The 13346-nt window shown below is 35.5% G+C and overlaps 1 protein-coding gene, 1 long non-coding RNA gene and 1 other non-coding gene across 3 annotated transcripts; 1 reads left to right on the top strand and 2 right to left on the bottom strand.

Moving 5' to 3' along the window:
- Positions 1-233: 233 nt before the first annotated feature.
- Positions 234-1648, bottom strand: LOC113286367. Its single transcript, XR_003329251.1, has 4 exons — positions 1567-1648; positions 1373-1438; positions 1162-1240; positions 234-262 (listed from the first exon to the last, which is right to left on the bottom strand). It is a non-coding gene; the product is annotated as an uncharacterized LOC113286367 (long non-coding RNA).
- Positions 1649-2175: 527 nt separating this feature from the next.
- On the top strand, positions 2176-12679 carry LOC113289978 (twinkle homolog protein, chloroplastic/mitochondrial-like). Its single transcript, XM_026539438.1, has 21 exons — positions 2176-2574; positions 2668-2792; positions 2906-2961; positions 3079-3136; positions 3226-3339; positions 4082-4162; positions 4880-4960; positions 5297-5362; positions 5450-5566; positions 6016-6063; positions 6156-6241; positions 6346-6406; positions 8254-8436; positions 8669-8800; positions 9077-9138; positions 9903-9986; positions 10677-10808; positions 11282-11378; positions 11471-11605; positions 11689-11756; positions 12428-12679. Exons 1-21 carry the CDS (start codon positions 2292-2294, stop codon positions 12471-12473), a joined length of 2115 nt encoding a protein of 704 aa, XP_026395223.1. The 5' UTR covers positions 2176-2291; the 3' UTR covers positions 12474-12679.
- Positions 12680-13020: 341 nt separating this feature from the next.
- On the bottom strand, positions 13021-13092 carry TRNAK-UUU. Its single transcript has one exon. It is a non-coding gene; the product is annotated as a tRNA-Lys (tRNA).
- Between the last annotated feature and the right edge of the window lie 254 nt (positions 13093-13346).

A 13346-nucleotide genomic window follows, 5' to 3' on the forward strand; every position in this document is an offset into this window, starting at 1 on the left:
ATCTTATCATCAGAAAACCTGAATGAACATGGTGTCTCACAATCCATGTCAAAGCAGTTCAAGAGCTTCAAGACGCCGTGTTTGTTGGTAGTTATCTGTCTTGTTGTAGTTGGTACAGTTGTATCATAGTCATCGTAATACATCATTACGAGTTCTCCGTAAGCAGCTCTCCTAAGATATCTTTGAGCCCTATCAGTCAGTCCTATAGGCTTTATCACCTTTACTAAATCCTTTACTGCATTCAACGACTGCCTTAGGTTTCCTGTACACATCACACACAAAAATAGCATGAGTCAGTATGTTGTGTACTTATCAAATACACTCGTTTTTAACTACAAAATGAAAATCATGTTACAAACTATGTGTATTTGCCAAGTACACAAACTGAATCATTCTATTCTGTGTTGTGTAACCTTAACTTACATGCATATGAAGGTTATGTTATTATGCATGTGTAACTTAAGGTTACACAGTCAATTGGCAAGTCAGTGATTAGATTTTCAATATGTATCTTATAGTTACACAACCACTTTGCAAGTCATTGGTAACATCTTGAATGTGTAACTCACAGTTAAGATGTGCAACTACAAGTTACACAACCACTTCTGCAAGGCTCATTTGTATGTGTAACTACAAGTTACACACTCAATATACAAACCACAACATAGTGGTGAGATTTTGAATGTGTAACTTAAAGTTACACAGGCCCTTGTTTGCGTAGTTATACATTCAAAAGCATCACTTACATTAGAAACTTTTAAATTTCTTCAGTTAGTAGATTTTAACTACAAGTTACACACTCAATTCTAGACATTCTACAAGGTGTAACTTTAACTTACACATGCATATTAATGAGTAACTTCAATTTACACAACCAATTTTCTATGTGTAACTACAAGTTACACATCCTAAACACAACCAATTTTTTATGTGCAACTACTAGTTACACATCCCTAGGCAAGTCAGTGGTGATAGGCTCACTTGGTATGTGTAACTATAAGTTACACAATCAATATACAAACCACAACACAGTCAGTGGTTACATTTTGAGTGTGTAACTTATAGTTACACATGTCCTTGTCTGTGTAATTACATATTCACAAGCGTTATATGAGAAATAAACATGAGACCATGACAACAATAGTTTTCACAACTTAGTACCTGTAATTGTATCATCTTTTCTAGGGGGATTCATTTTTCCTTTCACCATTTTTATTCCAAAAGAAATTTGATTCTGAATCTGCAGTTGATGTAGTAATAAAATCAAGTTAGTTGATTGCAATTCAACTTAGAGTTTCTAGGGTTTTCAAACAGTAACATCTCAGAAATGAAATCCACTAAATCAATCAGTTATATCACATCCATGACTTACCTTTGTTTCTATTTAATCAGTTATTTCATGGATTTTATGCACAAACGATTGTTCTCCTTCTCCGATCTGTAAAATTATCAGTCAGAATGAGTTATGTTTGTTGTAATCTTATTACAAACCCTAGTTCAGAAATTTTCGACCCACGAATCAGTAACAACAGGAATCAAAACTAACAGCTTCAAATCAAAACTTACCTAGTGATTAATCGTCGGAGTATTTCATCAACAGGAAAGTAACAACGGCGAATAATGAAACTGAATCTGAAACTGTTTCTTTTTGGTTTTTGAATCTGAAACTTTTTCGATCTGTTTCTCTGATTTAGGGGTTAGCAAATGATGAATAGTTTTTGATCTCGATCTTTGTTTTGGAACAGATTTCAGGAAGATTTCTTGATTTTTTCGGTTTTTTTCTAGATTTCTTTCTGTTTCAGGTGAGTGAGATTTGTTTTCTCTCTCCTTGGAAATGAAATAATGACGTCTGAACGAGAGAAAGGTAGGTGACGTCTCTTATATACTTGAGGCTAATTTAGTCTTTTCGCTTTTATTAAATTTATTTTTTAATTCAGGGCCTACTAATAAAACTCTTTTATCTAGGGGCCTCATATTATGGGTTATCCATGGGTTGGGCCTGAGCCTAATTTTCCCTTTTTGAAATTACTAAGGTGATCGGGTTGTAAAAGAGAAAAAAAAACCCGCGTGGAAAAACCTAAACCCGAATCCAAATATCCTCCCTTGCCGTTGCCCTTGCCCTTGCTTGTGTTGTATGCAACAACTCAAAACACTATTCAAAAAGAAAGAAAGAGGATAAACCCTAAGAATTCACTCTACGAGAGTTTATGATGATGTGAAGTGTATCTGCCACTTCTCTTTCATTCATTTATTGATTTACCAGAAGAATAATAGTAGAGCGAAAGGAAGAAATGCTTCATCTTCATCATCACCATTATCATCATCGTCTTCTTCTTCTCTCCTGTTCCTCGAACATCTTCATGGCTTCCAAATACTTCTTAAGACCTGCACCTCATAATCCTCCTCATACTCTCTTACCAACCATATCTTTTTTCTCTACGAACCAACTTCGTCCATTACAGCAGCAACAACAACATTATAATTTCTCACCAAAACCCATTTCAATTTCTCTCAATTTATCAAACCAAAACTCTAGGTTTTCTACTTCTGCTGCTGTCTCTAATCTAGTACCAGGTACCTACTTATATTATTTGTTTTTTTTAATTTGTTATTTATGATAATGATTTCTTCTAATTTTAATGTATATATTGTTTTTGAAATTTCAAGTTGAAGAACAGTCTAGTGAGGAAGAGGTAACCAAAAATAGGTTGACATTGAAGCAGCAATTAGAGAAAATGGGGATTTCTTGTAATTGCAAGCCTGGCACTTATAGTCGTTTGAGATGTCATCAGGTCTAATTTTCTATCTATTAATGTTCAGATATATGCTGTGTTCTTGTTTGGAATGATGACTTCAATCAATACCCCTGCCCTGATAATTCAACTTTTTTTGTTCTATAAAATAGTGTGGTGGTGGAGATACTATGGAGAAGTCCTTGTCTGTTTTCATTACAGCTGATGGGTAAATTTGCTTAACCTACTTTTTTAATTCTGGGAATTTTCAATTTCCCCTACTAGTATCGCTAAATCCCCAGTGACTTCAGTTATTGCTGTTCAATTTTTGTTTTGGGTGTTGTAGAAGTACAGCTTTGTGGAATTGCTTCAGAGCAAAATGTGGAGCAAATGGCAATATTAAGGTAATTTTGATTTTCATGTTAACTGTTTGGTCAATTCTGTATCTGTAAATTGAGAACAGCCATTAATGTTGAGCCCCATATTGTTTTAGGCCTCTGGAAATGGCCGGGCATCGTCTGCCAAGGTTTCTCCCCGTATTGAAACAAGTAAAACCAAAAGACACATTACAGAAGAGAGCATTGGTCTCGAACCATTAAGTGAGGAGGTAAATGGTTCTATTTTCTCCTTTCCAGTCATTATCCACATTAGTTAATTACGTGTTTTACTGTATGGGGCCCATGGTATGTTAGTTTTGAGACTTTTATATTGAAGCCGAATCAAATTGATTCTAGAAATGTTAACTAGGGCGTGGTGTGAACTTTGAGCACTTCAATTGTACTTGATGTTGGTTGGGTATGAGCCTTCCATGACCAATCTACTGCAATCCCTTTCTTATTGTAGTACGTCCTTTTTTTTGCCGTCTTGCTAAGAAGCATTCCATTCAAGGTTATTATTGTCACCTTTTTAGATGCAGTTGACGACTGTTTGTGGTGTATCAGTTTTTCCCTGTCTATAACAAAACAGTGTCTATCATGAGATTCATGATAATTTGGAGCTAATCTGGGATTCCCTACTGTTGAAAAACCATCTCAAAAATTTCTTACGAGACATATCTGCTTTTTTGGATTGTTGTAGTGGTAAATGATAGTTCGTCAATGGGCAGGGAAGTTAGAGTTCCCTATAAGAAAGGCATATAGTTCGTCTCATATTTTCTTTTGTAGTTGAGCTTAAGCAGAGTCTTATGATATAAATGATCTGGTATTATTTTCCCTCATTTTTACAGCTAATTGCTTAGTTTTCTTCCTTGTTTTCTCAGCTAATTGCTTACTTCTCTGAAAGAATGATATCTTTTTTTCTTCCCCTGTTTTCACAGCCAATTGCTTACTTTTCTTCCCTTGTTTACTCAGCTAATTGCTTACTTCGCTGAAAGAATGATATCCGCAGAAACTCTTCGGAGGAATTCTGTTATGCAAAAGCCTGGTGACGAGGTTTGTATAGCTTTTAACGGTTGTGAATTAGTTTGATTATTAGAAAATTCATAAACACATTCTTATTATGCTCGATGGGAAGTCATGTTGCTGCATTGTGGGTACTCGCGATGCATGATGGACTTGATTGACGAACTACTCTTCAGAAGTGGCTGCCCGGGCCCCGGGATGCATGATCATAAAAGAGTGAACTTGATTGATGAACCTATCATTAAATGTGAAGTGGACTGATTTAAAATGCAAATGTTGTTCATCAGTCTTTTTTGTGTACGATGCTCACATAAAGGATTGTGATACCTTGATTTCATATATTCAGAATGGGTATTGCTCAGATCAGATATACTTCCTTTTTTGGACAGTCAGAAAGGGTTGAGACTTGGGATCTTGGATCATCAATTTCTGAAGAAAGTAATAGGTTCCCGACTGTCTAAATAGATCGAAGTGATCATCCAACTGATTTTTTGTGAATCTTGTGATGGAGAATCCTAGTGCGCACTCGTTTGACTTAATTGGCATTTACCACTTTTTCCGAGTCTTGTAAACCTGTCCTTATATTATGTTGGCATCTCGTCGCATCTTGAGCCGCATGTTTACAAGATTATGGCTCAAATATAATTCGTCATTTTTTCTTTCTTAGATTTTTTTATAACCTCTAAGTAGGGAGATGCTCAGGTTTTATTGTGACACATCTAACTACTGAAGCTGTGAAATTTACAGGTCGCAATCGCTTTTACGTATAAACGAAATGGAGAGCTTATAAGCTGCAAGTACCGAGACATAAACAAACGTTTTTGGCAGGTTCTTGTTACCCAGCCCTACTTTTAGTTCACAATACCAATGCATGAATAATTTGGTTGAATGTATCACCAGTTGGGTCTAGTTAGGTAAGGTGCAGAAACTACACAGCGATTAACACAATCATGAAAGTTTTGTAGGAATAAATAAATAAATTTAAGTTACATTTTTGGATTATCAATATGTTAGCTATTGTTATTTTAGGATTAACATCATTATTTTTCTCTCACGCAACTCCATTTCACCGGAATTTATTAACATTTTAATGACCTGATTTCGTTGTTCTTGTCAGTCTCATGAAATGCTAACTGTGTTATTATATTTGATTATAATTATCAGGAGAAGGAGACTGAAAAAGTACTTTATGGACTGGATGACATAAAAGGTGCCACTGATATTATAATTGTAAGTACAGTCAACTTAATTATGGTGTTCGGATGCTGTTTATGTAAAAACCTTGTCTGGTATCTAATTTGTGTATAATATTTATAGGTTGAGGGTGAAATTGATAAGCTTTCCATGGAAGAAGCTGGGTTTCGTAATTGTGTGAGTGTTCCTGATGGAGCACCTTGCAAGGTGTCTGATAAAGATATACCCCCTGAAGATGAGGTTAGGTTTGACCTCGTGTAGTTTCTATTCGAATCTGTGTTTTGACTAGCATGGTGACCTTTATGGTGTTGAACAATAGCCATGTAGGCATCCTCGTCACACTGTCATAAACATTATATCTATCTATCTATATATATACACGTATACTTTAGCATTTCTTGGATATGTAAGGAAGTCATCAAAATCATTTTTCTCGGAAACTAAAATTTAAATCCTAGTGACTTCAAATGTTGGGGATGATATCTCTAATGCATGTATATCATTAGTACAGAGTATGAGCTAGCTCAATGAGCTCAGCAAGTGTAGGGAACACATGTGTCCTTTCTTTGCATTTCTTATGCTGGCATAAATTACTAATTTATTTGGTCGGGCTTTCTATTTTACTGGTCCATTATTTTTCCAGCTTCAGAATAGTGATCTAATGCTCTTGCAGTATTTTTTTAAACTAGGACAAAAAGTACAAGTACTTGTGGAATTGCAAAGAATATCTTGACAAGGTTTGCACCATTGAACAACTTCTATACGATTTGGACATGTGTTATTGCCATTGTTAATCTTTTGTGTGCCATGTCAACTTGGAAACCCTTAGGCATCTCGCATTATTTTGGCAACTGATGCAGATCAACCTGGGCAAGCCTTAGCAGAAGAACTTGCACGTCGTCTTGGAAAAGAAAGGTTTAACAACTCATCTTTCCATCGTAATGATATATTGGAACAAGTTGTGGATAGAGATTTTAATATATATAGATATGCTACAATTATACTTTTGTGGTCACCAGATGTTGGCGAGTCAGATGGCCAAAGAAAAATAATGCTGACGTTTGTAAAGATGCAAATGAGGTTTGGTACTAACCTCTACAAGCTTTTTTTTAAGAATATGTCAAAATCACATTGGATTTTAGACTGAGCATAACTTGGAAGGAAACTATGCATGTCGTTGTTGGCACAACACAATCATCCAGGATTAAGATTTCATCTGGGCCTAGCTAACTTGGGCAATGCATGAACCTTGTCGTTTTATGTTTTATATATTGTGTGACTTAGATCAGTTGGCATAAAGTGGGAAGTACAACCTTGAACAATTTTAAAATAAAATTTGCAGTGACCACATTCAAATGATATTATGTTAAATTTTTGTAAGGGTTGTCTCCTCACCCAAATGACATATCAAAAAGTAAAAGGAATGCTGTAATGTTTAGTGACTACACAAATGCATTAGAAATTCACCCAAGTTGCAACAAATATCTGATGAGTTTATTGTTTTAGAATGAAATGGGAGGATGATGCACATGGTGACCCTTGTGTACCAAGTGCTAATCAATTAACCATGTATTTTCACTCGGAAAGATCCTGCGACTCTGAACTTATAATTCTCTACTTGTAACTATCTTGAAGCTATACTTAGAAATGTTTCCCCATGTAGATGATAGGGCAAGAAGTTCTGGAATGGGTAGCTTTTGTGTAAGAATCATGTACCTGCATATTTAGATATTTTCAGATAGGGTGAATTCTAATTTAGTTTCGACATATAATATAACCTCAAAATAATACTTGTAAATTATAATCTCTTTAATATATTTTGTTCCGGTCCCGACTTGGGGCTTTGGTGCTAAATTAATAATCCCGACAATATAATTGTATTTGTATATTCAAAAGGTCCCTTTTTATAGGCCCTAAATATTCTATAGAGTAATAGTTACTAGGAAAAATAAATGTGCGTGCATATCATCTTTTCTCATGCATCAATAGTCGCTTGCTTTTCTTTAAAAGTTAAAATCAAGTTGTATTTCATCACTTAATTAGATTGTTGTATCACAACAAAAAGTTTCGGTGGATGCTTCGAGTGCGTTCTTCCTTGAAACCTGTACCCGCTAATGGTTGAGTGATTAAGTCTCAGTGTAGCAAACCTGTACCCTTTGAGTGCATTCATCCATTCTAATTTTTTTGTTATATTGTTTATAACAAAAAGCTAGAATCATCTCTTTAAGCTAATAATTATTCATTTATCTATAAATTTATCACTCTCTAGATTAATTGAAGAAGGCGGATACCAAGGCTATTATTTTATAGAGGTTATGCTATCTGATGTTTTGAAAAGTGGTCTTAAGACTATTCATTTTTTAACCAGCTCTTGGCGGGGGTTGTGAGGAGGATCTGTATGGAGATGGAAGCCAACTGTTGTATGTAAGAGAACCATAAAATGTGTATGTAAGAGACCCGTAAAATAAGTGCTCATAAAAAGCGCCACAGGGTGGGGTTGGACCAACTGAATGGTACATAAAAATTATAATTAAGTGTCCGTCATCTTAATATTTGATAAAAAAAAGTATCTGTGGAGTTGGAACAACCAAATAATTGGTAGAGGAGACTATACTCCCAAGATGCGGCTGCTGCAAGTTTAAAACTATTAGTAATCTATCATAACAGTTTCTTATATACCTTAGTCCAAGCTCTTTTCTTATAAAATTTCTTCAGTCACTAATTGAAAATTGAATATGATCACAATTTCCTACGTTATTATCTATAATATAAAGGATAGTGGTGTTGTTCGGTGTCCATGGTTACATTCTTTTTTGGACTAAAAAGCCCCTCATGTTTTCTTTCTTTTGTATATAAAGAAAAAAAAGAGAATCATGTGCATGCTTGTTTTACACAGTGATCTTTTTTGATTCAACTTACACCCGCAGGTGCTCATGTGTCTGGGATCACATGCACTGAGGAAAGTGATTGACCAGGCTGAATTATATCCCATACGTGGTTTGTTCACCTTCAGAGATTTCTTCGACGAGATTGATGCATACTATCATTGCAGTATGGGCTATGAACTTGGAGTGTCGACTGGGTGGAGAGGTCTCGATGATTTTTACAAAGTAAGCATGTTTTCAATCTGTTTCACATGTAAAGGTCTTGATGGTAACTTAGTCATGTATTTCTAGGTTTTGATACTAAACTTTGATTTTTACCAACCTTTTGATATTTCCATGGTAGTTACATTATGACATGCTGTGTAGTAAATTCCACCACTCACGCTTCCCCATTAAACTTGTCAAAATGACATCCCTTCTTTAAGCTATTTGAGTATCTTTGGTATTTGTTGAGCAGATTGTTCCTGGAGAATTGACGGTAGTTACCGGAGTTCCAAATTCAGGCAAGAGTGAATGGATTGATGCTCTTTTATGCAATATTAATGAAAAAGAAGGATGGAAGTTTGCACTTTGCTCAATGGAGAACAAGGTAAGGTGTTTTAGATATTTGAATAACATGTCTTCCAATCATCCAAAAATAACCGGATAAAAAAGTCAGTGTTGTAGAACTATGCCATGTTGAATTTGCACCCTTTTCGTTGGAATTGCACAAAAGTGGGACATAGAATGTTTTATCCGGTTATTTCTCCTAGTATATGTTTCCTTTCGAAAGTGTCTATCTAATTGAAGAGCCATTTGAAATACGTCGTTGTCATTTTATTTGCTTCCATCATCTTTTGTGTGTGACCCACAATCACTTTCATAGGTTCGGGAGCATGCTAGGAAACTTTTGGAGAAGCATACAAAAAGGCCGTTCTTTGGTGCTAGGTAAAGTTAGAATTATACTGCTGTCTCACTTCGTTTTTTTTGTATGTACAATGGATTCTGATCACTGGAGAAAAATAAAAATAAACTTTAGCTACAGCCTTCCTAAATTTAAGTTTCAAGTAATAATACCCAATAAAACGCTTCCCGTACGATGATTATAATATCATTGGAAGCTGCACTTCAGGTTTGTCTTGCTGTGTCTCCTTCAGGCCAGTGTAGTTTACGCATATCTTTCACTAGAGATGGCGATCGAAGAACCATATGTAGCTGTAGTCTGTTTATCATTTATAAATACTCACATGGGAGGGATAAGATTACAGATAACGTAAGAATGGTCTAAGAGTTGAATTTCTGAAAGGATGATGTCCTGTATCAGTGCATGTTGCATGCTTTTAGAAGGGTATCGGAAAAAATTATAAATATAGTTTACTGGTAAATTTTAAGCTTCTATTGGTAGGGTTAAATAAATTAGAAATACTGTCTTTCAATTAAATTCATTTTTTATTTTTTGGTGAGGTTGTTGATCATCTAAACTGTAAATGCATGCTCAAAAAATATCAGCTATTTTTTCTTTTGTGAGGTTGTTGATCATCTAAACTATAATGCATTCTCAAAAAATATCAGCTATTGTGCCCATAATCAGTATATCACTCTATCCCTTGGGGAAGAGGTTGTCTACTATATATAATTTTGAATACAATAAAAGAATTTCAGTTTTGGTGTATTTATAACGTTGGCTAAATTCTTTTCCCTCACACCTGCAGCTACGCAGAATCCGTTGAGCGAATGAGTCCTGAAGAGTTAGAAGAAGGGAAGAAATGGCTCAGCAATACTTTTCATCTCATAAGGTGAGTTTTTTTGGCGCACAAAAAGACACATGGTTGAGCTTGAGCTGCTAAATAATTCTTGTAATAACTTAATTGGTAATAGTTTTTGGAGTTTGAACCACCGGGACTTACAGTAGGATTTTTTTTCCCAGAAGCTTTTGAGGAGTTATTATAAATCAAAGCAAAAAGCTCTATTTGTTTTTTTGGTTAAAAATGAAATTTAGGGTTAGGACTATGTCACTATAGTTGATCTGTTATTTCTGGTTGCAATAGTTACTCCCCTCAGTCCCTCCTCCCCAGTAAAGCAGTGTTTTAATGGTGATTAGCAGAGTTCAACTTGAAAAATATCAGGTTCACATCTTGTTTGTTTGTTTGAGCTATGACTCATGTGGGATTCAGGTTTTCTATATGAGCTGTATAATGGCTAAAATGAACTCTGTTTATCATGTGCTTAGGACTGTTTCCCCTTCTTTTATGTAGAAACGATATCACCAAATAAATTTTCTAAGATTCTATCTTCAAAAACCAATACTCTTTTCGGTTCATCTTTTTACTTACAAAACTCTAGGCGGCTGAGTGCCCCCAAGTTTGAGTATCTGAATTGTGTCTTTTCATATGATCCACAACTGGGGAAAATTGGAAACCTCTATATGCTGTGTGCCCTTTATAGTTTATTTTGCTTTCGTGATTTACTTTTGGCATTTCGGACAGATGCGAGGATGATTCCCTTCCTTCAGTTAAATGGGTTCTTGAGCTAGCCAAAGCTGCAGTCCTCAGGTATGGGGTCCGTGGACTTGTGATCGATCCATACAATGAGCTAGATCATCAGCGCCCTCCAAACCAGTGAGTTTCTATTTCTTACCTTTTAAGGAGTATAAGACAGGCACATAATATTTTGGTACTTGATTTAGATAATGATACAACCTCTTGCTTTTCCTATGGAGTTCCACGCACATGTAGTAACAATAAAAGATTAAAAGCTTACTGCTTTCTGATGTCATTTTGTTGACCGCGGCTTGCTCCCTGGGATAGTAATTATTCAGCAATTATATCAAAAGATTACACACAATTAGTGTAGCATACTTAAAAAACATAATTGTTAGGACCACTTCTGGTTAAAGCAACAGACGAGAGCAGCTCTTCAGCTGCACTGTTCTACCAAGCAAAATAACGTCTTCACTCATTTGAACAGGGGATATTCTGAAAAGAACGGATAATAAGCTTGTTTATAAGATGCTAAATCATATGAACATAAGTTGACCATGGCTTTGCTCGTTAAGATAGTAATAATTCATTTTTTTTATTACTATTGTTAGGACCGAAACGGAGTATGTGAGTCAGATGCTTACGAAGATCAAACGTTTCGCTCAGCATCATTCATGTCATGTCTGGTTTGTAGCGCATCCAAGACAGGTATTATCCCTTACTGCTAAAGACCTTTTTGTCCCTACTTCTTTCCTGTTAAGTTCAGTTTGCTTATTCAGTTACTTTAATGTTTGTCGCAGTTACATCAGTGGGTTGGTGGACCCCCTAATCTTTACGATATCAGTGGAAGTGCACACTTCATTAACAAATGTGACAATGGAATTGTTGTTCACCGTAACCGGGATGCTGAGCGAGGTCCAGTGGACCAAGTAGAGGTGAGTTTTTCTGGTTATGAACAAATCTGTCTTATGTTCTGTACCGTATCTCACCCTGATAATAATTTACTGTTGGTTTGAAGATATATGTTCGCAAAGTACGGAATAAAGTTGTAGGGAAGATTGGGGATGCTAAATTATCTTATGACAGGTACGTTTATTATATCTTTAAGTGCCTCACATTCTGAGTACTAAATGCAGGGTTTCATTTCTCCACCTGCCGATCTGTATTTGTGAATATCTAGGTTGACTAATAAAGAGGATGACCTACCTATGTCTTTATTAAATAGTAAAGAACATCGAATTAAAGTGTTCTACGACAAACATGTATCACTAAAGTCTAAGAAAGAATTCGTTGAACACTTAGCAACCATGATAGATTGAACGAGGTCCATCAGTAGTCACGCTGTACACAAGCTCACTGACAATTGTGTACTTATCAGTAATGGGAAGAAAAGCTTAACTACGTAATAGAGTTTCGTCTCTAATAGACATTATAAACACATATTTCTGTTTTATAAACACAAGCTATAACATGCAAGTTTTTCGAAATGCAAATTTGGAAGCTTAGTTCCCTACTTAAAAACGTAGTTTGTGATGCAAATTTGAGTGTTGTCGAAGTCATTTATTTTGTTTGTAATGCAAATTTGCATTTTTGATCTTTGGTAGCTTTCTAACCTTTCTCCAAAATGCTTGTTGCGCAAAATTAGTTCGCTAGTTAAAAAACTTGTTGCATCTTTGTTTTCATAAAACACAGAATAATTGTGGAGTCACCTATTGTTTTCCACTTAGAACCTAATAATAGCACTCTATTTTGTGCAGGGTCACGGGTACATTTCAGGATCCTGACGACCGATGCCGAGTTTGAATTCGTCAGATGGTATACATAAATATAAAATATGTAAAATAGCACAATTTCTGTTAAATCTTAATGTTCCAAGCGCAGTTCCAATTTTGGTTCATTTCCTCAACAAGCAAGGTGTTCTATAATTTTGTCAAAAATGAATCTAGCTGTATTTGAACACCTTCACATCAATCCAGAAAAGAAAAAGAAAAATATAGCAGTATTGTTTATGACTTCTGTTGCAGGGAGGATACACTTTTCTCTAGGACAAAACTTATCCAAAAACAAATGGGGAGCTACGATTTTTGTAAATTTTGGATGAACATATGGAGATCTCATGTGCCTTTCCCTTCAAAAACTCACTAGGACAAAACTTATATGAAGAGTACTATTGTCAACTGTAAGCTGAATTTTTACAAAATTTCGGACAACACGACTTGAAGATTGGGTTAGTTTTGGAGTAAATGTATTGTTACCGTAAAACCCATATTTGTGTATAACCAGTGCTATTCGGTCGAAACAACATTTGTTTTCTAAAACAAAAAGCCTACAAAAATGTTTATAATTTCGAAGCCGGCTACGGGGATCGAACCCTTGACCACGGGATTAAAAGTCACGCGCTCAACCACTGAGCTAAGTCGGCCTTTTGGTACCATTATGCGTAGACCCTTGAATTTTTCCGGACTTTAAAGTATAAAAATAAGAAACCCTTTTAAGGTTAGGGATTCAGCTGAACGTTGATTGTTCAGTATACTGTACTATAATGGTAGTTACTGCTAAGGTTTGAGAACTGAATTGAACTTCTCATTTGTGGGATGTGCATTTCTCAATCCAAACTGTATCACCAATAAGCTACAGATTTGTTGGCATATCAGATGATCAGAGTCATGTGGTTGG

This window comes from Papaver somniferum, chromosome 6 (genome assembly GCF_003573695.1).
Source record: "Papaver somniferum cultivar HN1 chromosome 6, ASM357369v1, whole genome shotgun sequence".
In the NCBI taxonomy this organism is placed as follows: Eukaryota; Viridiplantae; Streptophyta; class Magnoliopsida; order Ranunculales; family Papaveraceae; genus Papaver; species Papaver somniferum.

Excerpts from the sequence above, each read along its gene's own strand:
- LOC113289978 (XM_026539438.1), top strand. The coding sequence starts at position 2,292 with ATGCTTCATCTTCATCATCACCATTATCATCATCGTCTTCTTCTTCTC. Across the intron at positions 6,242-6,345 it reads CGTCGTCTTGGAAAAGAAAG|ATGTTGGCGAGTCAGATGGC; the intron begins GTTTAACAACTC and ends TGTGGTCACCAG. Across the intron at positions 6,407-8,253 it reads TTTGTAAAGATGCAAATGAG|GTGCTCATGTGTCTGGGATC; the intron begins GTTTGGTACTAA and ends TTACACCCGCAG.